This window comes from Lepidochelys kempii, chromosome 10 (genome assembly GCF_965140285.1).
Source record: "Lepidochelys kempii isolate rLepKem1 chromosome 10, rLepKem1.hap1, whole genome shotgun sequence".
NCBI classification, from domain to species: Eukaryota; Metazoa; Chordata; order Testudines; family Cheloniidae; genus Lepidochelys; species Lepidochelys kempii.
The window spans coordinates 47,397,827-47,425,086 of record NC_136389.1 but is presented as its reverse complement, the minus strand read 5'-3'; the positions used below and the strand labels follow the sequence as shown (position 1 = coordinate 47,425,086).

At 56.5% G+C, this 27,260-nt stretch overlaps 1 protein-coding gene across 2 annotated transcripts in view; it reads right to left on the bottom strand.

Annotated features, from left to right (window-relative positions):
* Nucleotides 1-603: 603 nt before the first annotated feature.
* CSK (C-terminal Src kinase) overlaps nucleotides 604-27,260 on the bottom strand; it is a 69,444-nt gene continuing 42,787 nt past the window's right edge. The window contains exons 1-13 of one of the 2 annotated variants that reach the window (XM_078854635.1): nucleotides 16,736-16,755; nucleotides 16,038-16,112; nucleotides 15,237-15,350; nucleotides 13,367-13,479; nucleotides 10,591-10,810; nucleotides 7,872-7,965; nucleotides 7,699-7,764; nucleotides 7,019-7,118; nucleotides 6,634-6,724; nucleotides 5,596-5,669; nucleotides 4,355-4,550; nucleotides 3,566-3,652; nucleotides 604-1,751 (exon numbers count right to left, since the gene is read on the bottom strand). In XM_078854635.1, coding sequence (XP_078710761.1) covers nucleotides 1,569-1,751; nucleotides 3,566-3,652; nucleotides 4,355-4,550; nucleotides 5,596-5,669; nucleotides 6,634-6,724; nucleotides 7,019-7,118; nucleotides 7,699-7,764; nucleotides 7,872-7,965; nucleotides 10,591-10,810; nucleotides 13,367-13,479; nucleotides 15,237-15,350; nucleotides 16,038-16,052 — 1,353 coding nt within the window. In that variant the 5' untranslated portion in view covers nucleotides 16,053-16,112; nucleotides 16,736-16,755 and the 3' untranslated portion in view covers nucleotides 604-1,568. Of the gene's footprint in view, nucleotides 1,752-3,565; nucleotides 3,653-4,354; nucleotides 4,551-5,595; nucleotides 5,670-6,633; nucleotides 6,725-7,018; nucleotides 7,119-7,698; nucleotides 7,765-7,871; nucleotides 7,966-10,590; nucleotides 10,811-13,366; nucleotides 13,480-15,236; nucleotides 15,351-16,037; nucleotides 16,113-16,735; nucleotides 16,756-27,260 lie in introns of those variants that run through there. The other variant, XM_073363290.1, reaches the window with a different exon arrangement.

Here is a 27,260-nt window from a genome sequence, read left to right as displayed (position 1 = left end):
TGGCCCCCCCACCTACGATGTCATCTCCCCCCTCCCAGACACCCGCCGGACTCCACTGGAGATTACATTACAAGTCATCAGGTCTGACCTTTCAGGAGCCATTTTGCTTCCCCTTGCAGGATCGTTCGGACCGGAGTCTGATGACCTCCCAGGGACAGTGCAACACCCAGCTGTTCACGCAGGATTTTGCTTCACAAAGGAATGGCCTTGTGGTCAAAGTACCGGATCGGCACTCTAGAGCACTGAGTTCAAGGGCCAGATCTGTCTCAGACTCCCTGAGCAACCAGGGCAAGTCAATCTTGCTGTGTCTCCATTCCCCATCTGTAACACCCCCCCACACACTTGCAAAGCACAGAGTTTTGCCGCTGAAAGGGGCTATATAAGAGGTAGGTTTTTATATGCCTGGAGGTTCGTTACAGGGAAAGATTCGGCAAGCCATGCAGATGGCGGTTGGGTCCCTAGGGTGGCAAAATACCAGATGTGGGACACATCCCCATCATGACTCACCGTCAACGTCTGGCAGTGCAGAGCCCTTCTCCCTCAGGCTGGCCTCTGGCTGAGCTGCGCCCCATAGTGGGGAGGCAGAGAAAGACACGCCTGGAGTTGTGTGTCCTTATGGAATGGTTTTATTACAGTTTAATCTCACAGTTGGCAGCATTACATGAGAATAAAGCACTGGACAGGACTGGAAAAGGCCTCTGGAGACGGCATGCAAAACACTGCAACAAGTTAAAGCGAAACAATTCAACAATCGCCCTTGGTTTCTCAGTTATTTCACCCGGTCAGTTAGCAGACTTGGGATTTTCCTTCCTTTCAGGTGGGTCGATTTGTTTCTTTCTTTTTTAAACCTTTTTTTTAATTTTTTTTTCAATTACATTAAAAAATAAGAGATTCGTACTTTAGTAAAACCCCAGCGCTTGGCTGGCCCATTTCCATTTGAAATAATAAAAAATAACCCAACAAAACCCAGAGAAAACAACTGAATCGGAAGTTTTTAAGCAATTGCAGGAATCGTGTGAGGAGCGGGAAATACCCCCAGCAATAGGACACCCCCCATTTATCCTCTCTCCCCTCCCTCACCCCGGCTTCCCTCCTCGTGCTGCATCAGTTGTCCCCGCCCTGTGCCCTGCTGTTGCGATCTTGTGAGCTGGAGAAATGGAGATGTGATCGCAGGGAGAAATCGAGGAGGAGAAACTCTGTGGGGAAGGATCAGTGGTGGGGAACAGGGAGGGAGTGTGGGGGTAACAACATGCCGCTAAAATTTCCCAGTTTGATTTCTACAGGGACCAGGTGGTGGGGGCAGCCTCGATCAATCCATCGCATTCCCGCATCTCCAGCCGGCCCAGCCTAAGGGACCCGGGGAGGGGGAGGCAGACCCAGGGCGGGGATATGCACAAGTCCAATATGTCTCTCTAGGATAGTTCCATGAGTGGAGCAGGTCCAGCAGCTCGCTCAGTCCTTCTCCCCTCCCCCATCTGGCCCCTCCCCCACCCCGCTACCTGCGCAGGGGGGTGGGGCGGGACCGAAGGGAGAAGGGGGGTGTCTTCAGGAAGCCCCGCCCCCCCGTCTCACAGGTAGAGCTCGTTGCCTTTGATATGCTCTAGCTGTTCCCGTAGTTGGTGGAAGGATGGCCGGATGACGGGGTCCAGGGTCCAGCAGTTTTTCATCACCTCGTAGACGACCTGGGGGCAGCCGTCAGGGGCGTCCATCTTGTACCCCTTCTCCACACGGGGAACGACGTCCTTCAGAGGCTGCGAGGGAGAGGGAGGCTGGGAAGACGGCTCCTTAAGCCCCTGGTCCCTCAGTCATACTGCAGTAGTCCCCAGGGGCCCCCACCTACCAGGATCAGGCCCCCGAGCGCTACCGCTGAACACAGCCCACGTTCCCTGCCCTGGGAGCTCACACGCTTTCACCCCCTCCCCCCTTTGAGTCTCTCCACTGGCTCCCCTCTCACCAGCACAGACAGAGGGCTGAGGCCCCTCCTGGCTTAGCCCCCAGATCTACTCTCTTAGCCAGTCGTCCTCCTCTGCCTTTGCCCGGCTAACACTTCCAGCCCATCAGTCTGCTTCTCCCTCGGCTCCTAGGGAGCTTAACCCTCCCTGCTTCAGCCCTAAGGGCAATCTCAACTAGAGCTCCGGATGGATCTCTGTGGGGGGCCGGTTCTGGCCCATCTCCTCCTGGGGGGTCTGAGGCCTTCCTCTGCAGCAGTGGCAGAGATGGGACGTGCGCTAGATGGACCTCAGAGCCGAGCCCAGCTGGCCTCGCCTAGGAAATCAACTCCCTGAAGCTACGTGTCAAGCCAACCCCTTTCTCCTCTTTCAGACACACCACGGCCATCCAGTAACAGCCCGGGGGCTGGGGAACTACACCTAGTCAAGCTAGTCTATAGGAAAACGTGCTTGTGGGATAGATACCTTGGCCTCTCTCTCTCTCTCTCTCCCCAGCCCCTAATATTTGCATTCTAGTAGCACCCAGAGATCCCCAGGCAGAGATCGGGGTCTCACTGTGCTGGGTGCTGTGCGGACACCCAGGGAGAGCGAAGAACTTGCAAGCAACAGATAAGGCTGAAAAGGGGCAGGAGAAACAGGGCTAGTCTCCTCACTCTACGCTTGCACGGCACCTAGCATAACGGGACTCTGATCAGGGCCTCTAGGAGCGCCTACCACAATCTCATTTCAAGCAAGACATGGCCAGCCGCTGTACCAACCAAAAGGAAAGCAGGTAGCTGGGAGAAGGCTGCGTGTCTCCCCAGACGACCGCCCCCCAGGAAAGCTGGGAGCACCGAACCCTTGGTCTCCACACCGCTACTTGGCCGACGTCTTGTCGGCGCCTGAGGGGAGGGATCTGAAGAAGTGGTTCTGTGGATGGCGCTCCACTCCACGGGTACGAGGCAGAGCAGGAGGAGGGTGGATGGGCTGGGGCAGCAGCGGCCCAGTGAGTGGAGGCAGCTGGTGCTGCTGGTGGCAGTCAGGGACAAGAGCAAAGCAGCAGGGAGGGGCAGCCTGGATCTGGAGGGGGCGCTGGGCCAGGAGGGCGATCTCAGCAGCACAGTTGGGGGCGGGGGGAGGAATCGCAGTCACTGAGGAGGGGTTCCAACAGGGAGAACGAAGATGAAACAATGGGCAGGGCCTGGGGCTGCCTGGATGGGTGGGGCAAGAAAAAGGGAGGAGCCAGAGACCTGAGTGACAGGTACCTAGCCCACTCAAGCAGGTCTCCACTCCCACCCCAAGAAGTGGCTTTCTCCACTTGCCAGGGCTCCCGTTAGCCCCCTCTGTGTGGGGGGCTGTCTCCACCCCCGCAAACGCTGCACAGCCCCCGGACAGTGGGGGGCTGAGGGCTCACCCCCCTTCAGACCCTGTGCCTGGCTGCTTTCTGCGCAGCGTGTCCAGCGGCTGACACCTGCACTTCCAGAGGGACAGACGCTAGGCAGATTGTGAAAACCCCAGAGCCTCCCCTCCACCCGCCCCCCCCAAGATCAGGCCCAAGGTGGCTCAAGCAGAGGGGCCGGGGGAAGGAGGGAGGGAGGGAGCGGGAAGCTGCCCCCTGGAGCTTTGCCCTCACTTACGATTCTTGGATAAGGCACTCGCCCGAAGGAGTAGATTTCCCAGAGAAGGATCCCGAAGCTCCACACGTCCGACTTGGTGGAGAATTTCTGCAGGGGAGAGAGCCGGCAGCAAAGGGGTCAGGGGAATGGCACAGGGGGTGGAGCAGCTAGCCAGCAGGGGAGGACCCACAACCAAAACGTCAAACCCTCCCGTTTAATTCAGCGCTGCGTTGCCTGCCCGCACACGCTGGCAAGAGTGCCCTGTGCTGGGAGGAGAGGAGAATCCAGGCTCCACCCTGGCTTTCAGCTAACCGCCTTAATTGCAGCCAGCAGCGGTGCTTTTATCTCACCATTGTAGCTCTCCAAGCAGCCTGTGGCCTCCTGCAAACGCTCGAGCTGCTTCCCCAAAATCCACAGAGGAGGGGAATTAAGAGACTGAACCCCCATCTCCCTCCCTGGGCAGCAGCGTCCATAACAAGGGAGGAATATTTCCTCCCATAGCCCTGGGGGCAGCTCTTCCATGGACCCCTGCCCCCATGTCCTCTGAGCTGCATAGGGGCAGGACTGTTCTGCTTTGCACAAGCCTGTCTGGCCCTGCAAGGGGAGGACACATCTCCCCAGGCAGGCACACCCAAGAAGGAGTAAGCCCATGGGCAAGGCAGGTGACCAGCTCTCCTAGTCACTATGGAAGGCAGAATCTAGCCACTTATATACAGAGCACAGGACTGTGGGCACTTGATCACTGGGGCAGCGCTTGGGTGAGGTAATGGGGGGCGTTGGGGAGCCTGCCCTGCCCTGCCCTCCGCTCACCTTTTCTCTAAGTGCTTCCGGAGCCGTCCATTTCACCGGCAGCTTCCCTGTGTCCTGAGTGGACGACGCCTCCTTCGTCAGCCCAAAGTCGCTGACCTTGGCGATGTTGTCCTCTGAGACCAGCACGTTCCTCGCCGCCAGGTCCCGGTGGACGAAGTTGTTGGCTTCCAGGTACTCCATGGCTTCACAGACATCTCTGGTGGGTGGGGGAGAGCGCGGCAGGCTTAGGAACCCAGCGGGGTTCGGGGCTGATTGCTGGCTGGCTGTTTATCCACAGCAGTTACAGAGTGAGGGTGTCCCACCCCTGCTGGTGAGGCTGGAGGGACCCCTTTTGAGGAGGTTTGTCCCTAGTGATCATTCAATCCACAGCCCCCAAGGAAACAAGTTCATGCCAATGACCGTGGCGGTTTGGTGCCTTCTAGGAACTGGCCTGAGACCCACCTCACTCATTTCACAGAAGTCACTGACCAGACATCCAGTCATAACAACTAAGTCACTGGCTGGATTTGAACCTGTGACCTAAGGGAGAATGTACACCAGAATCCCATCAATGGTCCCCAGGTGGTACGGGCCCCCTGTTCGCTGTTAGCCCTCCCCCATCCCTGGGTCCGAGTCACTCTACGTCACCGGAAACCCACCAGGCTGCTTGTGAAATACCCAGCCGGCGGGTGTGACGGGGAGAAGCTACCAAGGAGCAGCAAGCCCTGGGCAGGACTGGGCTAGCGGTGGAAAGGCAGACCTGGAACGTGACTGCAACGTCACGAGCTATCCTGCTGATGGAGGAGATGGGACAGAATGGGGCTGTACTGACTCTGCGGGGCCAGGAGGAGGATACTGCAGGACAGAGATCAGACTCCAGCCATGCCCAGGGGGCAGATCTGCTGTGCAAGAAAGAGCCATTCACGCACGAGAGCGAGATCCTCACAGGGCAGAATCAGGAGGGCTGGTTGGGATTCCCAGTGCTGCTACTGGATTCTTCACGTGGCTGTGGGTCACCTAATTCCTGTTTGCCTGAGCTGCCCCATCACCCCCCACAGGAGGCGGGCTGGGAGGCTAAGCTCATAACACCTGTAGAGCGCTTTGAGATCCTCGCACGGGAGGTGTGAGGAGAAGCACAGTTTTACCATCACCAGAGGGTCTGATGCCGAGAGGCTCAGAGGCATGTGGTGAGCGGATCGTTGGTAAGAACCCCTGGCTACCCCACCATGCGCTCTGGGACCTGGGCCCAGCTGCGTACTTACAAGCAGAACTTCAGCAGGCAGTCGCCCCCCAACACAGACCTCCCTCGGGATCGCAGGTAATCGACTAGGCTTCCCTGGCGAGAGAGCGAGACAGGACCATCAGAGCCCACCTGCTAACCCCCGACGCTGCCTCGACAGCCCCCAGCCACCCTGGCGCCCTGCTAAGCAAAGCAGAGCCTGGTTGGATCCGGAGGAGGATGGGAGACTCCTCGGTGGTGCTGGGGGGAGCAGATGGCTCTCTTCTCCAGGTCAGTAATGGACCCACCCACACAAGGCACCGGGGGTGCTGAGTTACTGCAGGGGCTGTGTCAAACGGGCAATTGCCCACGGTGCCTGTCACAAGCCGGGGCCTCCCAGCTGAGCTCCCCCTGGGATGAAGGCATCCTGTATCGCACCTGGTCTAAGCAGCTGTGGGGACCAACCCCGAACCTGCCCCCAGTGGGTGCCCGTGCTGGGGCCTCCTGTTTGTGCCCAAGTACTGGAAACACCAGGCCCCACCTCTCAAGCGCCTGTGGAGAGACAATTGCAGCCAGCGCTCCAGGGGGTCCCACCCTCCCACTGCAGGGAGGCTGCCGGCTCCGTTCACAGGACCCATAATGCACCAGGAGGTGCCCGCGATCTGCCAGGATTCCCCGAAGCATCTTTCCCAGTGCCGGGCAGGGGTGTCCAGTGCCCCCTGGGGTGTCCAGCGACTCACGGACGCGCTCGGCGTAGGACGCATGGGAAGCGGCTTGGTGGGGTGCTGTAGACGCAGGCATGGGCCAGGATCGAGTGACACAGACCTGGGGAAGGGGCAGCTAAAGAGAAGGGGGATTCCAAGCCTGAGCAGTTTTCTATTGGCTGCACTGCTTCCTGCATGCACTGGCAATCTTCTGGGGGCAGGAGCCGGGGCAGCCGGCGCTCAACGGGCCAGTTCTACTCTCGATGCCAGGGAAGGGGGCTGTTGGATTTAGCATGGAGCCTGTTTGATCCCTGCTGCCAGGCCTCACACAGGGCCCCCAGGGACCGGCTGGCTCCCCCCCGGCCGCAGAGCCTCACCTTTGCCATGTATTCGGTGACGATGTAGAGGCCGCTCTTCTCCTCCACGATCACCCCCAGCAGCTGCACCAGGTTGCTGTGTCGGAGCTGCCTGCAAAGCCACGGGGCACTAGCTCAGAGCCAGGCAGCAGCCGGCAGATCTGCGCTGGCCCCAGGGAACAGGGACATGGCTGCAGACACAGAGCTGGTGCCGAGCGGCTCGCCGTTCCCACGCACCATCCACCCCAAGCCCAGTCACACCAGTGGGTGCTCCTTCCCCCAGATCCACCCCACCCCACTGCCCTAGGCCTGCTCTCCTCACGCCCCTCCCCACCCCGGCAGTGCGCGGAGCTCCCAGCCTCCCCTTGCGTCTCCGTGTCCCCTGCCCCCCCGCCCCGACACTCACGTCATCACCGAGGCCTCCGCCAGAAAGGCCTGCGCCGTGGCGTCGTGTTTGATGCACTTCACGGCGACCTTGTTGCCGCGGTAACCGCCCAGCATCACGTCTGAAAGGAGGAGACACGGGCAGAGGGCGCCTCACAATGCCGCCACCCCTGCCCAGGGAGACCCGCCCCCCGGGCCCCTGCGGGTTTACTCGCGGGGGCGGGGAATCAGTTTGGGATTCCGGCGCAGATTGAGGAGTCCTGAGTTCTAATCCCAACTACGTGACCTCAGCCACATCCCCTCTCTGCACCTCAGTCTCCCCCACCCCGTAACGTGGGGACAAGACCAACCTACGATCTTGGGGCGGTGCGGGTCCAAAAGCTAAGCCAGCCTGCTGCACCGGTGGGTCAAGACACTGGGCTCTCACGGCCCCGAAGAGCTTCGGGAGCCTCAGCTGGAGGTGCCGGGCATGGGCAAAGGGTCACTACAGCCAGAGCTAGGGAGCAGCCGGACACCCACTGGATTCCTGCTGCCCCCCAAGAGCATCACCCCCTCAGGGTGGGGAAGCCAGTGGGGAAGGAGCCAGAGGGAGCCCAGAGCTAGAATGGCTTGAGACTGGATCCCTCCTCTAGGGGAGGGGCTCAGCCCCCAATTCCCCTCCCTACCCCCAACGGCAGAGCACAAGAGCCGAGCCCAACTGACCTCCGAACTCCCCTTTGCCGATGGTCTGCAGAAGCTTCAGGTCCTTCATGTTGAGGGCCCAGCCACCTGGAAGGGGAAGGGAGAGGTGAGCAGGCAAACAGACCAGCTGGGATGGATGGGGTTGGGGAGGCGAGTTGCTGACCGTGCCGCGCCCCGCTCGGGGATGCACTCACTTCTGGAGAACTCGTCCTGAGCCGCAATTGTCCCCTCCATGAGTTTGGGTTTGATGAGGCGTGTGCAGAGCCCGTCGGCATCTGTGGTGTAATGCTGGCGGGAGGAGAAGGCAGGAGGTGAGACCCCCACCCAGCCAGACCTCTGCGGGGGCAGGCGGGGCCCTGACTTAGGAGACCCGGGGTCTGATTCCGGCTCTGCCACTGACTGGCTGTGTGATCCCAGACATCTTTGCTCCACCTGATGCACGGTTTGAGGCCTGATGTAAGGCCCAGCTCCTGCCATCCCAACGCAGGGCTGAGGGGAGAGGATACCCCAGGGCACTTCTGTGGCTCCAGGGGAGAGTCCAAAATGGGGAAGGTGGGGGGAGGCCAAATGAACCAGAGAGATCTCCAATTCCCCTTCCTATGTAAGGGATGGGATGGGCCAGGCAGACTGATTCTCCAAGGGAAACAACCTGGGTTCCTTCCCCACCCAGCCAGTGCAGCAGCACTGGGCTGCAGGGGCTCACTGAGGGAGGCCCCTCATTTAACCCAGCTCTGCCACCACAGGGTTTGTCTGATGTTCCTCCCCAGTGATTTTTAGTGCTCACAAAGGCAAAGGAGTGATAGTGGGGGGTCTGGCAGAGAGCACCATGGGGCAAATGCCTGATCCGTCTCCTAGCTCTAAAATCCAGACTGACAGCCCCCGCCTGGGTCTGGTCCCAACCCCCTGCCCTGCCAACGCCCCCCAGTCCTGATCCGCAGCCCCTCCCCTGCCCTGCCAATGCCCCCCCGTCCCGATCCGCAGCCCCTCCCCTGCCCTGCCAACGCCCCCCCGTCCCGATCCGCAGCCCCTCCCCTGCCCTGCCAACGCCCCCCCCCGTCCCGATCCGCAGCCCCTCCCCTGCCCTGCCAACGCCCCCCCGTCCCGATCCGCAGCCCCTCCCCTGCCCTGCCAACGCCCGCCCGTCCCGATCCGCAGCCCCTCCCCTGCCCTGCCAACGCCTGCCCGTCCCGATCCGCAGCCCCTCCCCTGCCCGTCCCGATCCGCAGCCCTTCCCCTGCCCTGCCAACGCCCGCCCGTCCCGATCCGCAGCCCCTCCCCTGCCCACGGCCCCCTAGTCCTGATCCGCTGCCCCTCCCCTGCCCTGCCAAAGCCCTCCCGTCCTGATCCGCTGCCCCTCCCCTGCACACATCCCCCAGTCTCACCCTGCAGCCCCCCAGTAAAGATATTCCACCACTTCCCCCAACATTCGTGCTAATGGCTCCTCATTTTGGACCTGCGTTTCCCCTGGCTTTTTGAGCCTTGCCGGTCTGTGCCAATTTCTGTGGCCAGGGCGGGGAAAGAATTGGCAGAGATACCAGAGGAAAAAATGTGGGTTCCAGTATGCTCAAACGGTGCAGTGGCACAGTCTGCCCACCAGGGGGTAGCACGAGGACAAGAACTGACCAGCTGGCCTTAGTGCAAGGGCCTGCAGAGGAGCTTGTCCTGCAGGCTCCTGTCTGAGCCCCGGAAACAAGGGTGAACTGGGGAACACACACACACACTGGGCAGACGACCCCCTGCTCCCCACGTGCACCCAGCCCAGAGCTGCCTGCCTTTCTTTACAGCACCAGGTGTTGGCTACAGCAAGGATTCTGGGCTAGGCTGATCTGGAGGGTCTGCTCCAGCCAGGAGACGGCCACATCCTCTCCCCTCCACCCCCCAGGGCCATCTCTGCCCCAGGAAGTTCCAATGGGCACTCAGAACCAACACCAGCAGAGCCCAGCCCCCACCCCAGAGCTAACCAGCTGGACAGGGGAACACAGACGGATGGGACCCTACCAGCTCATGTCCCTTCACCCCCTTGTGAGCCTAATGGTGCCCTGGTGACCTCAGATCTGCCATGTCCACCCTAACCTGGAGGGCACGGAGTAAAGATCAGGGTGAGAAACCAATGCAAATCTCAAGAGAAACCAGTGCAAATCTCCCTGGGCTACTCCACCCTCTGGCAGGATCCCCACCCTCTTGGAGCCAGCCCCCTGCCCCAGTGCACTCGGCTCCCAGGAGAGGCACGAGACTTTTGGATTCCATCACACAGCGAGGAGCCTCTTCCTGCCCAGGCTGGGGGCGGGGCAGGCCCCTGAGAGGCAGGAAGTGCTCAGCAGGTTTGTCTGAATCATTATCAGGGCAGAGCCAGGCTGAGCCTGGCTAACCGCAGCCTGCACCGAGCGCTTGGGGGGGCGGAGGGGGGGGGAGAGAGAGGCTGGGCTCCTCAGCAGGGGGAGGGGAGGGCGCAGCTACTTGAGTGCAGATGGGAGGTATCTAGCCCAGCGCTGGAGAGACTGGTGGCCTGCATTTGCCTCTAGGGCCGGTGCAGCGGGAACCTTCCCATGACCCACTGCCCTCCTGACACACCGCCACCCTGAGTGGCAGATGCCCTCTCTAGGGCTGAAAGACAGGCGTTGAGTCTCTGTGATCCCCTCTGCAGAGTCCTGCCAGCATGGGGTGGTGGGTGTGCGTGAGACAGAGATCACCATGTGCCGCGGGGACAGAGCGGGGTGCCTGGAGAGCGACACATGGAGAACAAGGGATTTGGAAAGCAAATCTTTATGCAAACTCAGTGCTGCTAGGCAGGCAGCTTGGGGCGGTGACTGCACGGAGCGGGTGCTGGGAGTCCAAGGCCATGGGCCATTTTCATGGAGGGCTGGGAGACCTGGCCAGGCCGAGCTTTTGAGGAGCCCCTCCTTCACAGCTCACCTCCACCAGCTGCATGAGGTTCTCGAAGTAGACCTCCTCGTCGATGCTGAGCTTGCTGGAGGAGTAGATGATGCGGTAATGCTCCACCTTCCCCTCGCAGCTCACACACAGGGTGTAGTCCCCTGGGTAGTTGGTGCTCTCCCGCACCAGGAAGAGGCCTGTCTCGGGGGGGTACAGCAGCCGCTCTGCCTGCTCCCGCGTGATCTTCCCATGGAACCAGCTGGGGCAGGGGGAGAGAGAGCAAAGGGGTAAATTCACTGCCCCAGTGTGTGAGGGACACAGCGAGGACAAGGGTTCTTACGCACAGCCAGTGCCCATCAATCCAGACCTGCAGCCCCCATGCTATCCCAGCCTGGCGCCCCCACAGCTCTGCCAGCCCCTCTGCGATCCCAGCCCGGTGCCTCCACAGCTCTGCCAGTGCCCCTCAATCCCAACCTGCAACCCCCCTGATGTCCCAGTCCCAATCAGAAGCCATTGTCCAAGGGGGAATTGTTCAGCCGACATTGCCAGTGTGGGCGTCACTCAAGCCATGGGGAAGAGCTGGGGCTGAAAGGGGAGGGTCTGTAAGGAAAATGCAGGAGGGTGACAGAACAGCTGTTGAGAACAGAAACAGCTTCCTGGGCACGCAGGGAAATGGCCCCTTCCCCATCTGCTTTGGCCATGTCCCACCCTCGGTGCTGCCCGTGTGAACTCAGACCAGTTCAGCCACTGACACTGAGCCTCGGCTGCAGGACAGCAAGGTGCTGAGGTAGGCAGAATGTGTAAGCCAGGCACAAGACAAGAGATAAGAAAGGCGCGTACACAGGAAATCCTCTGAGAGAGTAGGAAAGGGACCTAGCTAGCCGGCAGCGCAAGTTTCCTGCCGGGGTGCAGGGCATTGCCGGGGGCCAGAGCATGCACATGCTCCCAGGCAAGGAAACGAGCAGATGCATGGAGCCCAACAAAGGCCTTATGATGCTAGCACAGCGTGGAGGAGCACCCAGAGGCAGAGAGACTGCTGGCACCCAGACTGCATGAGATGAGTACAGATCCAGGGGGAAAAACACCAGCAGAGAATTGTAAACCACACGGGCTCGGGGTGCTGCTGATCCGCACTCATCTAGTGCTGTGTAAAGCCCCGCACGTCCCAGGCCTGTGGGTGCTTCCTCCATCTCCAGAGACTTGTAACTGCCTTGAATGGCGGGACCAGCTGCTGAAAAGTGACCCCAGCTGTGGGACATGGATCTAACTTCACAGTGCTCCGATGGGAGGAGAGGTCAGCGTTCCTGGCTGGGAGATGTGTCTGCAGGACACTGGGAGAAGGAGACCCAGGCACCCCGAACAGACGTCCCAACCCCACGTCCATTTCCCTCTGCGCGAGGTGCTCCCGATCGGCCACCCCCAGCGCCTGCAGCCCTTACAACCAGAGCCTCTTGTAACAATCAGCCAGGCCACACACAAGCACTCTTGTTGCAGTGGGGGAGGTTTAGATTGGATATTAGGAAAAACTTTTTCACTAAGAGGGTGGTGAAACACTGGAATGCGTTACCTAGGGAGGTGGTAGAATCTCCTTCCTTAGAGGTTTTTAAGGTCAGGCTTGACAAAGCCCTGGCTGGGATGATTTAACTGGGAATTGGTCCTGCTTTGAGCAGGGGGTTGGACTAGATGACCTTCTGGGGTCCCTTCCAACCCTGATATTCTATGATTCTTGTGCCCAGAGCCCCAGGGAACACACACACACGCTACTGGGACCGACCCAGCCCCAACAGGTGTGAGCACCAGGAAGTGCAGAAACGGAGTCACCAGAGCACGTGCAGCTCTCCCGGCTTCAGCTTTCACTACTGACCCTCCCCTTATACAAGACACCGCCCCTCACTTCGCCCCCTAGGACTTCCTCTGCCCCGTGCTCCACACACTGCCCACTGCGCCCAGCGTGAGCTGGTCTGCGACAGCCACTGGATGCAGACACTAATCACCACTACATCAGCTCCTCTGGATTTAAGCCCTCATTAATTGCTCTGGCTAACTGGCCTGAGCGCCCTCTACTGGTGAATGAGAGTATAATCCACCTGCACACTGCCCCCATATACCCAAAGGAACACAGCTAGGTGCAAGTCCCATATGAGAGTGGACTTGTATTTGGCAGCTATGGGTTAAGCAAGCCTAGGATGAGGCCACTGGACTGGTGACCCATGAAATGGGAGGTAGCAGGCATGAGGGGCAGCATCACAGGGGCATTTTCCCCCACACACTTGGAACATTAGGGGGATAAGGGCTCAAAAATCCCATGTGCCTTCTCTCTTCTGGCTGGTGGGAAGCCTTTATAGCTGCAAAAAAACCTTCCAAATGTGACCCAATGCTGCATTTGTCTTCCTTAGTCTGCAGACAGAGAGCTCCAGTGCCTCTGTAAATGCTCATAGCTCTCAGAAGCAGCCACAGAACAAAGTTAACAAGATTCTGGTCAGTTTCTCTGCTGTTACTCAGAGCCTTAGCCTTGAAAGTGACAGAAACCAGGTCAATTTCCCTCTGCTGCTGGGAAAGCCACAAACCCAGGTACTGATGCTGTTGCATCTTTTTGCTGGCTCTCTCTCTGGTACAGCAGCTTTAGCCCTCTGGTTTGCAGGTCTCCAGTAAGTTTTTCAAGCCCTGTGTTAGGCAGCACTCAAATCATCAGTCCAGCCTTGCTCCAGATCCACTGTCCTGCTGCCCATGGCCACCAAAATGCAGCACAGGATCTGGGTGGCAATTGGTAAGATAGGTCTTGTTCCTAGTTCTGCCCCTTCCTCTGGATACTCACGGCATCAGACTGAGTTTGGTTCCGGCTTTCACTCCTTCCCTCTTCTGAACGTAGTTGGCAGGGATGATCCCCTCACGGCCCACCTTGTTTTTGGCTTTGTACCAGTTGGGATCCTGGGAAGGGAAAGCAGAAGTGAGCAGAGCCCCCCATGTGTCTATGCCACCACAATACTATCCCCTTCTCTCCCACTGAGCAATGTACTGCCATAGAGAAACTTACATCTACACAGTGCCTTTTATCTTGTGGAATCCTAAAGACATTATGCATGCAGCCACCTCTGAGGTGTCACATGGCAGTTGTTTAACAGCTCACAGTAACACTACACAACAGTTTAGCTTGGGCCCTGAAGACGACAAGAGTCCATTTACATTTGCAGAACGTAATCCCCGGGGCCGGAATCCGATCAAGGCAACAGGGTTAACAAGCCTGTCCTTTTGCAAAACAGAAAGAAAAAAAATGCTTTGGCACCTCAAATGAGCTGCAGTGTTTAGTGCGTCAGCTTTTCACCCCATCTGTAGCAAGGCACTGCTAATAGCCCAGCACCTCTTTGCACTCCAAGGCCCTGGCTTCTCACTGATGCAGGAAGACACGTGCCTCCACTCCGACTGAATGCCTGCGTCACTGCCTGCAGCACCTCTGGTTTTCCTGGAGGTCCCCCACCCAAGCACTCACCCAGCCCAACCCTGTTTAGCCGATGAGACAAGACCAGAGAAGGCCTGGGCCTACACAACAAACCAACCAGCGCTGCCTGCTCACTACGTGGTCTAGCTCATGGACAGACTGCCATCCCGCCAGCCTGAGCTTGGGAACACTTGAAACGCGACGGCAACACGGCTGCACTTCAGCATACACACAGCCTACACCAACGGGAGGGGGACGCACGTAAGCCACCTCCCTGAGAGGCAGCAGCTAGGCCAGTGGAAGAGTTCGTCCCTCGACATAGCACTGTCTGCACTGGGGGTTAGGTCGGCTTCACTACGTCGTTTGGGGCACGGATTTTTCAGAGTGACGTCGCTGGGTCGACCTAACCTTTTAGCATAGACCATAGTCTGCCTGCAAGGGACATGCTGGCCATGCCATAGCTCCACCGTATGACTATAGAGGCCCAGCTCGGGGGCAGCAGACACTGGTCAGCCCCACCTTCCCTCATGAAAAAGGCCCCATCAGATTTATCACCTGATTGCCATTAACTGCAGACCAACCCCCTGGTCTCCAGGTGTCACTGCTCAGACCCTGCCCATGGTAGGTCTAAATGAGACACCCCGGCCATCTCTTGGGCATCTGATGAGTCGCAGCATTGTCCGTGCACACAGAGTCACTCCTGGCAGAGTCTCACTTTAAAACCACATGACTGCCTCCTTGGGACCCGCCTGAGCAACTTACATTTTGGAGAGGTTTAAATAATGATCACATTAATTAAAAAGGCAGCCGGGTTTCCTGTCTCTTCTGCTCCCCTGGGGAGAGAATCCAGGCAGGGCTCCTGCATAATGAGCGTACCCCAGTGGGTACTGGCGGCATCACATCTCTCTGCAGTGGGCCCCCCTCTGACCCCAAAGCCAGCAAGGGGGTCTCCCTGTTTTTCAATCTGTGGATCACTTTCTGATCAAATTAAATCACCCTCCTTCCCCCACCTCCTACTATTTGGGTTCCCAAAACTTTCTGTCCAGCAGCCCATACCCCTCCTCTGGGTGTCTGATGGCGGGGTGGCTATTCCACTCCTCCTTCCTGGACCGCAAGCCGAGAACCAGCGCTGTGAGGGCACTCCAAAATGGGATGCAGAGACGCAATCCCTCCAGCTGCCTTAGGGGTTGCCCCAGGGAAGGGGCAGGGAATTGCCAGCACCCCTGAAGCAAAGGGCGTGGCGAGTTACCTTGGTGACGGCGACGATGGTGAGCACGTCCCCTTTACTGAACGGAAGGTCCTGCTCGGCAGTGCCTTGGAAGTTATACTTGGCGATACATTCCGTACCAGACGGCCAAACGGCCTGCAAGAGGGACAGAAAAACAGGGCCTCAGATGCTGACTGTACTCAGCTCCCACCACCAGAAGGAGCCAAACCTCAGATTCCACCCCAGGGGGTGGAAAGTCACACATGTGGGATCCCATGTGCCCAGTGAGTGTGCAAAAAATGCTAGTGGAGGGATGGGGGTTATGGGCTGGGTATACGTGCTGGTTAATACATACAGCCATCCTTAGCTGTGGGCTGACCCTGGCCCCATCGTTTGGCTTGAGAACTCCCAAGGGCCCTCGGCTACTGGCCAGGAGGTTTCATTAGCAAAGCCTTTCAGGGCCAGGGGAGGTGCCATGGCTGAGCGACCTCTGGTCTCTAGAGCCTCATGTGGAGCTCAGGGCTTCTGCCCCATGGAGGGCACAAAAGGAAGGGGGAAAAGTCCTGATTTAACCGTTCAGCTCCTGAGGCTGGGAGGACAGAACACACCATGCTAGTGCCCTTGGGGGTGTGCAGGCATACTGGTGCCAAGCGATTTACACTGGGTTCCAGAAACCATTGAGCGCTGCAGAAAGGAGTGGCCTGCACCTGACCCCCAGACATGGGCCCCGCCAGCCAAAACAGGGCTCCAGCCTTTGCCTGTCTCTCCTCCCACCCCACACAGGCCTCAAGCAACTCTGGCCTTTCCCTGTCCCCAACCCCCACTAAAGGCTCTGGCTGTTACCTGCATTCCTGACATCGTCTCAGGCGGGTCTGGGGATCAAATCTCACAGGAGGGACACGTCACTTGGCATGAGATCTAGAGAAGTGAATGAGAGAGGATGTGCTGAAAACGAGCTATGTCACGCACCCAGCCCCATGGGCAGCTCCAGAGGCCTCCGCCCACCCCAGAATTATCCATCTTATTCTTCAACACACAAAGCAGGGCTTGAAAAATGTTGCCAGACACCTACTACCCTGAGGCAAGGCGGGAGCGGCATCCCCAGGGAGGTTGCAGAGCAACACCCTGGCGGAGAAGGCCAGTCCCCACCCTCCGGCTGTGGGGAAGGTGGTGTCTACACTCCCTGCATGGGGAGCTCCTTGTTTGGATCAGTCTCTGCCTAGTGGGTGCCTGATGAATTCAAAGGCCTGACCCTCCGGCTCCTGGGTTATTAGAAGGAAGGATCTTGTACTCTCTCCCTTCCCCCAGCCATCTCACACCCACAGCCCTGACTGCTGTATGCACAGAAGCTTTCTGCTGTCCTACCCTAACACTGCCTCCTGCATGCTCTGTGGGGATAGCTATTCTGCCCTTGTTTCATGAGTCCTTCCCCTAGAGACAGCTCTAGGGCCTGTCTCTGCACCTAGGAGCTGCACCAGAGTGAAACTGACACAATTCTTCCAGGCTTCCCCAAGGGATGGGACAGCAATCCTGAAACTGACCAGGCATGTCAATTACTTCTGCCTCTTGCTGGAAGGGCAGGGCTGCATCAGGACAGATTCTGACCCTGGCAAAGATCAAGAAGGGCTGGTTAAGTTCGTTAGGAATGGTGGCTTAGCCCTGCCCCCCTCTTTTCCACACATGCCAGGAAAGCACCTTGCTCACCGCCAGGGAGCAGGTGAACGGATTTCCCAAACAGCTTCTCCCACTGCGGTGACACTGGGGGGGAAGCAAGGGCAGAAGCCGTAGCTTCATGCAGGCGGCTGAAGTCTCGGAAGCCAGCCGCTAGCATCGAGCCCTCCCCTCACCCAGTCTCCGTGCTGTCGGTGGCAGGAGATGCGATGCTGTGAGTACCCCAGGGCACCAGTGTAATTTGACAGAACAAACAGGAAGCGGTTGGGGTAGGCGGATGAGGCTGCTGAGCGCCATTCAGAAATGCAGAGGCCCAATCTGCACCCAAGCAAGCTGCGACTGCTGGGAAGAAGCCTCCCTTGTGTGCTCGCTGTGAAACAAACCGGGTTCTTTGGCGCACAAGCTGCCTGGTGGAGGTTTCTCCCCACTCTTTGGGATGCTGCGGGGGGACAGACAGGGTGGGGATCATGCATGTTTCACTGCCCCTCCCCCGGATCTAGGTCTCAGCCAGGCCAGGGAGGGTAGGGGCGCGTGTCTGTGGGAATTACCCCTGTCCCCTGGCTCAGCCTTTCAGACCATTGCTGGCCTGATGGAGCTCTGGGAAGGGGCATGGCATGGCCTGTCTCAGCCCAGCTCTGCTGCAGCAACTCCGTCTGGTGGGGGGAGGATCCAAACCTGAGTGAGGATTTTGGTTTCATCCACTTTCAGCTGCTGCAGGTCTGGGGGAAAAGGGACGTGGTTTCAGTCCCTGACCTCCCTGGCTATCCATTGGAGGGTGGGGCCAAGACCAGCATAGGCAGCAGAGGGTCTCAACTCAGCTTAACCCACTTCCCATTCAGCTCTTGGGCCAATGAGTGGCGGGGAGGAAGGAATACGGCCTCCACCTGCTCCCCACAATAGTGCTCCAGTAGGTCACTGTGCCAGAGCCTCGATACAGCAATGATGGGCACGTTAAGAGTGGCAATGGATGCCAGGTATGTTGGCAGGGCAGAGCCCAAGATGGCAGGAGCTGACCTATAAAACAGGATAGTGTTCTCCAACTTTCCATGGGGGTGGGGGGTGTAAAGGAAGGAGATGGGAGAAAACAGTTTAATTTGAGGGTAGGTATTGTATCTGAGTTTGGCTGGCTACGGATCCACTTCACTGGTTAGACTGGAAGCCCATGAACTCGGACTAAGGGCTGAAAGATTTCCCCCCCCTACCCCCCAGAGAGATTCCTCCCCCAAAGCTGGGCAAAACTAACTGATCCAAGTGTACCCAGCTCCCGCACTAGGAGCGGGCTACAGAGCACACTTTAAGGTAGGTCAGGAAGGGGAAGGACCCCCCCCACACACACAAGGGGACACCACTTACACACTCATAAGAGATCAGAAAGTAGCAAAACACATTTTTAACCAAGCCAGATACATCAATTAAATTCCAAAGCATCCAAACAGTCTATGAACTGCCACCTCCAGCTGACAGGTTCCTAGTCACTGAACCATAGATATGAAGGCTAAAGGGATTACTGAGATCCTCACGTTTCTGCATGGCACAGGCCAGAGAACCTCGCCTAGCAATTTCTGCACCAAGCCCATAACTTCAGCACTTCTGGAGGAGCCAACAACCCAATTCACAGCCCTCCCCTCTATGGATGGCGGGGATCAGCATTCCCAGTTTGTGCATGGAGGGGATGTCCACCCTGCATTGTACCCACGGCACTCAAGCCCCTGCTTGACCATTCCACTCTGCATTTACAGTTGCTGGACCCAGGTCTCACAGCCGTGCTAAATCGTCCGTATTGCACTACACTGACCTTCTGACTCGCATCTGCAGCTTGACCTGCCTCCACACGGCAAAATGACAGGGGTTGGGCAGGACTTGAGCTTGGCCCCCACCCGCGGGTCCTAGGACCCACGTGCTGAGTGCTTGCAGACCCGAGTCAGAAAGATGTGTGTGTGGACAGTGGGAAGGGGGTTTGGGCTCAAACCGGAGTCTCGGGGCGTGGCCACGCTGGAAACTTCAAAGCGCCGTTGCGGGAATGCTCCCGCGGCAGCGCTTTGAAGTGCGAGTGTGGTCGCCCGCGAGCGCTGGGAGAGAGCTCTCCCAGCGCTCCTGGTACTCCACCTCCACGAGCCAGCAATCACACCCCTGAGCCAGCAAGTTAGAGCGCTACAAATGTAAGTGCAGACAAGCCCTCAGCCTTGGTTTACAATGCAGTGTAGACAATCCCTTAAAGTAACAAGGTCACTCCTATGGGAAAACCACGCTGGGGGAACTTTTTAGTGACGTTGCCCGCAGTGGTGCACCTTGGGAGCTATTTTTGCAGGTAGCTGGGTGTAAACAGCGGTTCGTTCTCCTGTTTTGAGTGCAGCACAGCACACACAGCCCCATCTCCTGCTTCCTGGCAGCAACGGATCCCTGGATTCCCCCAGAGTAGTGGTTCTCAACCCGTGGCCCGCTTGCGGCCCAATCAGCACACAGCTGCGGCCCACGTGACATCCTCAGGGCCATACAGGTAGCATTGTTATGCAGCCCACAGTGGTAAACAGATTGAGAACCACTGCCCCAGAGGATACACCCCCCCCCCACAATTACCAAGTGTAGCCAATCCTCTGTGCTACAACTGATGCTGCTGATTAGCAACAACCAGCCACCATGTGGGCTTGGATCCTTCAGAAGCTAAAGGCTGGCTCTCCCTTCCCAGGGAGGAGGGATAAAGCTGGCTGTGTGTGTCCCCTTCTCCCTGTTCCTGGCTCGGGGAAAGTTATTACAGCAGGGATCGGCAGTTCTGGGGACCTTTCTCCCCAATCCCCACCTCAGTTATGTCCAAGGAGTTGGGGTTTTTGGTGCAGTATCTAAGCCCCAGTACAAGTCTTCCCGCTGTTTGCCAATTCCATTACTTCTTGGGTGTGTGGGTGGCTGAGTGATGACCAGTTATGTAGCATTAAAGCATCATCCAGGCATCAAATCATCCTGCAAGGCAAGGAGGTATCAGCCCCACTGTTCACAAGGGGAAACTGAGGCACAGAGCGGGAGCCCTGCTCGAGTCAGTGGCAGAGTCGGGATCAGAACTCGGAAGCTCCCAGTTCCTTACCCAATCCACTAGGTCACAACACCCCCTGGCCCACATCACACGCCAATCAACGGAGCTGGACTCCAAGCACAGCCCCTCACGCACGGTCAGCAGCGCCAACCAGGAAACTGCTCGCACGCACACGTACCACACACACTAACGCTATCCACTAGCTAAAGGCTCAGCTGACACAGGTACCTGTGCGGGCAAGAGGCATAGGCAGCTACTGAAAGGTGTGTAACTGGAGACCAGACAGGAGAACATTTCTCGGCAGGCCCTGCTCCAGAGCGGCAGGAGGTTGGTTGAGAATCATCAGACTGGGACAGGGAGGGCTTCCATTAGAATGAAGGAAACTGAGGGCACAGGCAGCCTTGGGGGGCTGAGAGCCACCTTCGGTTCATGGGGGCTTTGTTGCCAGCCTGTTCTGTTTTTCATCAGCATTTGCAGAGGATGTGCTGTTCTAAGCAATCACTCCCCCAGTTCACCAATTCACAGAGCCACAGATGGCACCTGCTCGGTGACCCCCTTCCGTTCCATTGCCAGTTGTTCATACTGCAGCAGTACCTAGGGACTCCCCGATTGAGATCAGCGCCCCACGGTGCCAGGCACCATATGGACACACAGGAAGAGACACATAGAAAGGGGAAGTGGCCTGCACACACCTGTCAGTGGCAGAGCCCTGGTCTCCCGAGCAACAGACCAGTGCCTCATCCACGGGATCAGTGCAAGATAGAACCCAGGAGTCCTAACTCCCAAATTCCATCTCCCACCCCACTGATGCTCTAACCACTAGATCCCACTTCCCTCATGAAGCCAGGAACAGAACCCAGGACCATGCTGCCTTCACGAAATATCAGGTAGCTTTCCTGGGCTCCCTTTTTCACCATGCCTGCCTACCAGGGATGTACATCTATACTAATATCTCTGTCCTGTATGTCCCAAACTCCCCCGTCCTGCCCAATTGACGGATGCTGTAAGCCAGCCTGGGTGGGGTTGCCATTTGGATTAAAAAAAATAAAGGAGACATTTGCTTTGGGAACACAGTGCCTGCTTCTGGACGCTCCCCCGACATACACTTTGTTTTATGATGCCCCGAATGGTGTTCCTGTTTACAGATCAGCCCCTTTGGGAAGCACTGAGGCTCGGCAAAAGCATCAGTAATCCCGGTGAAAGCCAGAGAGAGGAATACTGTAAGTTGCTGCACCCTTGGTGAGAAGTGCGATCCCACAAGCTTTGCAGAGCAACATCTCTACAGAGGTGCAGCTGGAGTCCACTACCAGCCAGCAAAGGATGGGAAAAGGAAAGAAGAGAAGACTTGAAACACCCTATTGTTCTGGTCAGATGCTCATTCATTCCAACACCAAGTGGAAAAGAGAGGGGAATGATGGTCCAGTGGTTAGAACACTAGCCTAGGAGACCTAGGTTCAAGTCAGTGTTCTGCCACAGACTTCTTGTGTGACCTTGGGAAAATCGCTTAGTCTCTATCCGTCAGTTCCCCATCTGCTCAATGGCCCACAGGGATGTTGCGAAAACAAACACGTTAAAGATCAGGATGGGCTCAGATAAGCATTAAAACAAAGAGCGTAGCAGGGCTTTCGATTCAATGCCTTCTCCAGTCACTCAGACCAGTTCTTCATCCCAAGAGGAAGCACAAGTCTGGTTGAATTCAGTTTCACCAGTCCAGGCCTTCACAATCACCACAGTTTGTCTGATATCTAAGCAAGAGTAGGACAGGGCACTTCTCATACCTTAACCAGGGATCTTCACCTAAGCAAAGTCTGGCTAATGAATATTTCATTTATTAAAGCTTTTCTAAAACCCCAGAGATCACATTTCTTTTTAACTCATGACCAGCCACTGGAAAAGTTCACTGTCCTCAAACCACATGTACTGATTCCAACACTATTTTTAGTCCTAACAGGTCACCATTGTTAAATGTATCTATCTGTACGTTGCTAGCAGCTTGATTAACAGATCTAGATGCAATGGTGCGAGGCACTGTACAAACATATCACAAGAGACAGTCCCTGCCCAAAGAGCTCACAGTGCAAACAGACATCACAGACAAACGGCCGGAGAAAAGCACTATCCTCGTTTTCCAGATGGGGCTCTGAAGCACAAAGAGAGGATGATTCTGAGGGCTGAAAACCTGGGCATTATCTTAATTTATTAAAGCTTTATTACATGCTGACGAGTGACTGTGATAATGCTCTTTTGTGATTCAAGGGTTGTTTTCTCTCTAACCGCAGAGCTCGGTTCCTTCTAAGTGCCAGCCCCACACAGTTAACTTGGGTCAGGCTGGCATCTTCCATGCTCACGCGTCGCCAAGGATCCAGATTCTACAACTGGCATTTAGTGAACAATGTTGCAGCCGATGCAACAGAATCCAGAATTCTGCAACAGAAGAGAATTCTGGAGCCAGCATAGAACCCAGCTCCCTCTCCCACTGCTGTGTCCGCTCTATGCTTGGCACCAACATCATTCGTCACTCAAGTCAGCAGAGGGTGACTCTGAGTTCACCCAGAAAGCAGATCTGGAGAGTGACAAATAAAGGGAGACAATTCTACTGTTAAAATCACGTCCTTCTGGCTGCCATCTTGCTTCACCAACTCACACTTCAAGGCTGGCATCATTTTGGCAGCTAGTATCTTGTGACCACCTGAGCTGGAGATTGGAATTTAATATCATTTGAAAGCTATGAATCCCAGCTGCTTTTAGATGACATAAAACGTCAGTTTCTAGTGCTACCTGTTCCCTAGATAACAGTTCCCAAATTCAAGCTGGAATTAAACTGGTGGAGAGATAACAGACAAGAAGATAACCCAGGGTTTGTCTACATTACCCGCAGGATGGAGGGGCAGTGATCAAGCCAGCAGGGCTCGATTTATCGTGTCTAGTCTAGACACGATAAATCGACCGCCGAGCGCTCTCCCGTGGACTCTGGTACTCCACGGGAGTGGGAGGCGCAGGCGGAGTCGACGGGGGAGTGTCAGCTGAAGACGTCCCGGTGAGTAGATCTAAGTACGTCAACTTCAGCTACATTATTCACGCAGCTGAAGTTGCGTAACTTAGATCAATTCCTGCCCCCCGCAGCGTAGACCAGGCCCCAGAGACCATTTAAGATCTCATGTCTTACAGTATTACAAGGGCTGTACCACTGAAAAGATACGAATCCCAGATCTTCAATGCTGTACGGCATTTGTTTCCAGCACGGGAGGGTGGGAGGATTCACAAGGTATCAGAGCTTGAACTGTCACTGGTCCCTCAGAAGTAGCAGTGCTATTTGAAACCAGTCCAGGACTTTTCATAACGAGTCCCAGAACTCCGAGCCCCACCACCGTGATCCCGGCTAGAACTGATCAGTAGAAATCTTTTCATTATTAACACGACACAAACCAAACCAAAATAAAAACAGGAGTTTACTCAGTTCCTACAATGTCTGCAAAGATGGAGATCATCCCTCCTTCCCCCCATCCTTTGTCTTGTCTATTTAGATTGCAAGCTCATCAAGGCAAGGACAGTCTCTTACTAGGTGTCTGTACAGCACCCAGCCTAGGTAGGACACCAATCTCATTCCAGCCTTGAGGTGCTACAGTGCTAATAAGTCATCATCATCAACCCAAACCCTGCAGCACACAGCTAGTCCACAGAACTGGGAAGAGTGAAACCGACCAGCTGGATGTCGGTACTTGGAACGACTCAAGGGCAAAGACTAAAGGAGCTAAGTGATTAACTGCTCAGTAAATGTTTTAAATCCTTCCGTTTAAACCATCTCCGGTGTTGCCGGGGCCAGAGCACATTAGGGTTTTTAAATACGATTTTACACCTGGCAGCGACACTTTACGAACATTTCTGAGCCTTTTACTTTCCGTTCAGATGCCGCCAACGGCTCTGCTTTACCCTTCAATGACGCAGGCTAATGCTGAGGGGCCAGATCCACAGCTGCTGCAAATGGGGAGCTATGGTGATGTACACATGCTGAGAATACAGCCCGTGGTGTTTAACACTCTGGGGGCTAAGCCATTTCCAGTTGGGGGCAGCCGCTGGAGGATGCTGAACTGGGGCGGAAGGACTGACAGAGCCCCATCTGCCCATGCTCTTGGCGTGACTGCTTCCATCTGGCCATGGACCAGCAGGGTGGGAAGTGGCTTCTACGGGGAGCAGGACCCAGATCCCAGAGGAAGCAGCCTCTGCTGGCAGCAGAGCAGAGACAGACAAGGAAGACAAGCATAATGTAGGTGGTGGAGTGAGGCAGTGGGCTTCAGCCTCTGCAGGCAAGCGTGTTTAACAGAGGTGTCAAAGGGGAAGCAGACTCACAGATGGCATGGAAGCAGGGCAGCGGGGTTTGTAAAGATCACAGGGGAAGGCAACCCAAATACACACAGTTCAAGGGTTCATGCTACAGCCTGCTGAAGTGAAAGCTGGCAGGGGGCCTCCGACAGCGTGGGGACATGGATCTCTTCTGGCCATGGGAGCTGGGGCCTGCAGAAAGGTCTCTTGGCAAAGAGCAGGGGCGTGTTTTCCCATCACTTGGTGGGGGTGGAAAAGCGCACACACAAGCCTGTGTGCTCCCACGCCAGCATCACTGCGGCGGACACAGGCAGTTCAAGCAGCATGTGGGAGGCCAGTGTTTCAACAAGCTCAGGCGGTTGGATCCGTTTCTCCTCCTCCTCCATTTGTTGCAAAGAAGGCGGCAACAAGGCAGAGAATAACGCCGCGGCCGCCCGCTCTTGCGGAGCACTTGTGCCTCCGTAGATCGCAGAGCACCTCACAGACGAGGTCAGCATCATTTGGCACATGGGGGCTTGGGGCGCTGAAGCAACTTGCCTGAGGTCACCCAGCAGGCCAGTGGCAGAGCCAGAAACAGAACCCAGGTCTCCTGAGTCCCAGTCCAGCTCTCTCCTCACCAGGCCACACTGCCTGCACTGCTCACTCAACGGAGGGCTCGAACCCAACAGCCTGAGAGTGAGTCTCATGCTCGACTGACAGAGCCAATCAGGTGGAAAGTGAAATAGGCCAACAAAGCCCAAGCAGAAGTCTCTTCTGAGTTCTACCCACATAGTCTTATTCCACCCTCACGTGCAAGGGGTGCTCTGTTCCAGCTGGGGGAACCCCCGGCACGCTATCTGTTGGTGCATTTCCCTTCCCTCCCCAAGAGTGGCATGTTATTGGTATTTCCCTCCCTCGCAGCTTCAGCTGGAGCACGAAGGTTGCCTGAGAGTTTCCATTATAACTCCCCTTTCTCAGTCACTCTTAACTAACCCAAATTCTAATCTTTTGGGCTGAAATTTTCCAGGCCCGGTCTCTGACTGAGGGGGAATGGTCTTGGGAAATTTGAGTCAAAACCTATCTGGCTTTTTGTGAGATCTTGGCATAGGTGACAACTCCAAGAGTCGTCCAGAAAAAAATTAGCGGGTGATTAGCATCATCTGCAGCCAGCTCCCGCCTTGCCCACAACACCTCCCGCCTGCGGCCCTGCTGATCAACTCCTCCCCCTCCCTCCCAGCACCTCCTGCACACCACAGAACAGCTGTCAGCGGTGTGCAGCAGGTGCTGGGAGGGAAAGGAAAGAGCAGGGATGGGGTACGCTCAGGGGAGGGAAGAGGCAGGGAGGGGGGGAGGGGGTAGGAAGAGGCGGGGCAGGGGTGGGGGATTGGATGAAGGGGGGAGTGGGGGCAGGGCTTGCGGTGAAGGAAGTTGGCATCTATGGATCTAGATGAGCTGGGCGGGGGATGGTGGGAGACACTAGTTTTCCCACAATAAAGAAATGATCATCAGCTTTATAGGGCAGAGACTGTCTTTTTGTTCTATGATGTACAGCGCCTAGCACAACAGGGGTCTGGGTCCATGTCTGGGGCTCCTGGGTGCTGCAGGAACACAAATAATAAATTCTAATAAACGATGGCAGCTCTGTCTATCCAGCCCTACGCACATGCTCAGGGAGCGACTGCTGTAACCGACGAGGCTCAAGGCTTTGTGGCCCTGACTCTCCACTCCTTGGATCTGCAGTGGATGCCCTCATGGCAGGAGAGCTCCGTCACAGTGGGGGGGCTCTATCCTGGGAAGCAGCGACTACGATTTGGGGGTCGTGGTGGATAATCGGCTGAAATGAGCTCCCAGTGCGACACTATGACCAAAAGGGCAACTGCAATCCTGGGATATGTAAACAGAGAATCTCGGGAAGCAATAGGGAGGTTATTTTACCTCTTGTAAACTTGTAAACTGTGGTGTGACCGCTGCTGGGATACCCTGTCCGGGTCTGGTGCCCACAATTCAAGAAGTGATAAATTGGAGAGGGGGTCAGAGAAGAGCCATGGGAACGATGAAAGGATTAGAAAACCTGCCTCACAGTGATAGACTCAAGGAGCTCAATCGGTTTAGCTTAACAAAGAAGTTAAGGGGTGACTTCGTTACAGTTTAAGTATCTACATGGGGAACTAATATTTAAACAAAGGGTTCTTCCATCTAGCAGAGAAAGGTCTAACACGACCCCATGGCTGGAAGCTGAAGCTAGACAACTTCCGACTAGAAATAAGGTGTATGTTTTTAACAGTGAGAGTCATTAACCATTGGAACAACTTGCCAAGGGTCACAGTGGATTTTCCATCACTGACCATTTTTAAATCAAGACCAGCTGTTCTGCTAAAACCCTGCTCTCGGGATTACTGTGGGGCAGGTCTCTGGCCTGTGCTGTACAGGTCAGAGTAGATGGTTCCTTCTGGCCTTGGAATCCGTGACTATGAATCTTGCTGTGTCTCAGCTAACCAGCACCCTCCTCCCTCTTCAAACCTCCTTATCCTGGAGCGAGCGGGGCTCCACTGTTGTGAGAGGCCGGTGCAGGATTTCAGTGTAATTGGAAAGGGCTCCCCAGGGCACAGCAGTTAGTGCTGAAGAGCAGGGGAGAGATGTTAATGACAGCAGCATATGGGCCCTTAGAACAAAGGGAGGCAACCACGCCACTCCCTGGGGAAGGGCTCAGTGAGGGGAGAGGTAACGCACCACCCGCATGGAGAGGGGCTGAGGCAGGATCTGGACCCCTTTCCATGGCCACTGGGGACTAGAGCTAGGATCTCCCTTTGCCCTGGGGCTGCAGCAAGCCACTTGTAAACAGGCAGCTGGGCGTGGGGTGGGGTGGGGTGGGGCTGGGTGGGGCTGGACAGGGGATTGGAAACTCATGCCCCCAGTCCAGCCACATTAATGTTACCCTCCCATCACTATGTAGCACACCCCACTGCCTGCAGCATGGGAGAACCCTCCCTCACAATCAGCTCAGTCCAGTCCCAAACCCACACAGGCCTGGCAGGTCCCCTCACAAGTCAGGGCAGACACTCACCCCCAGC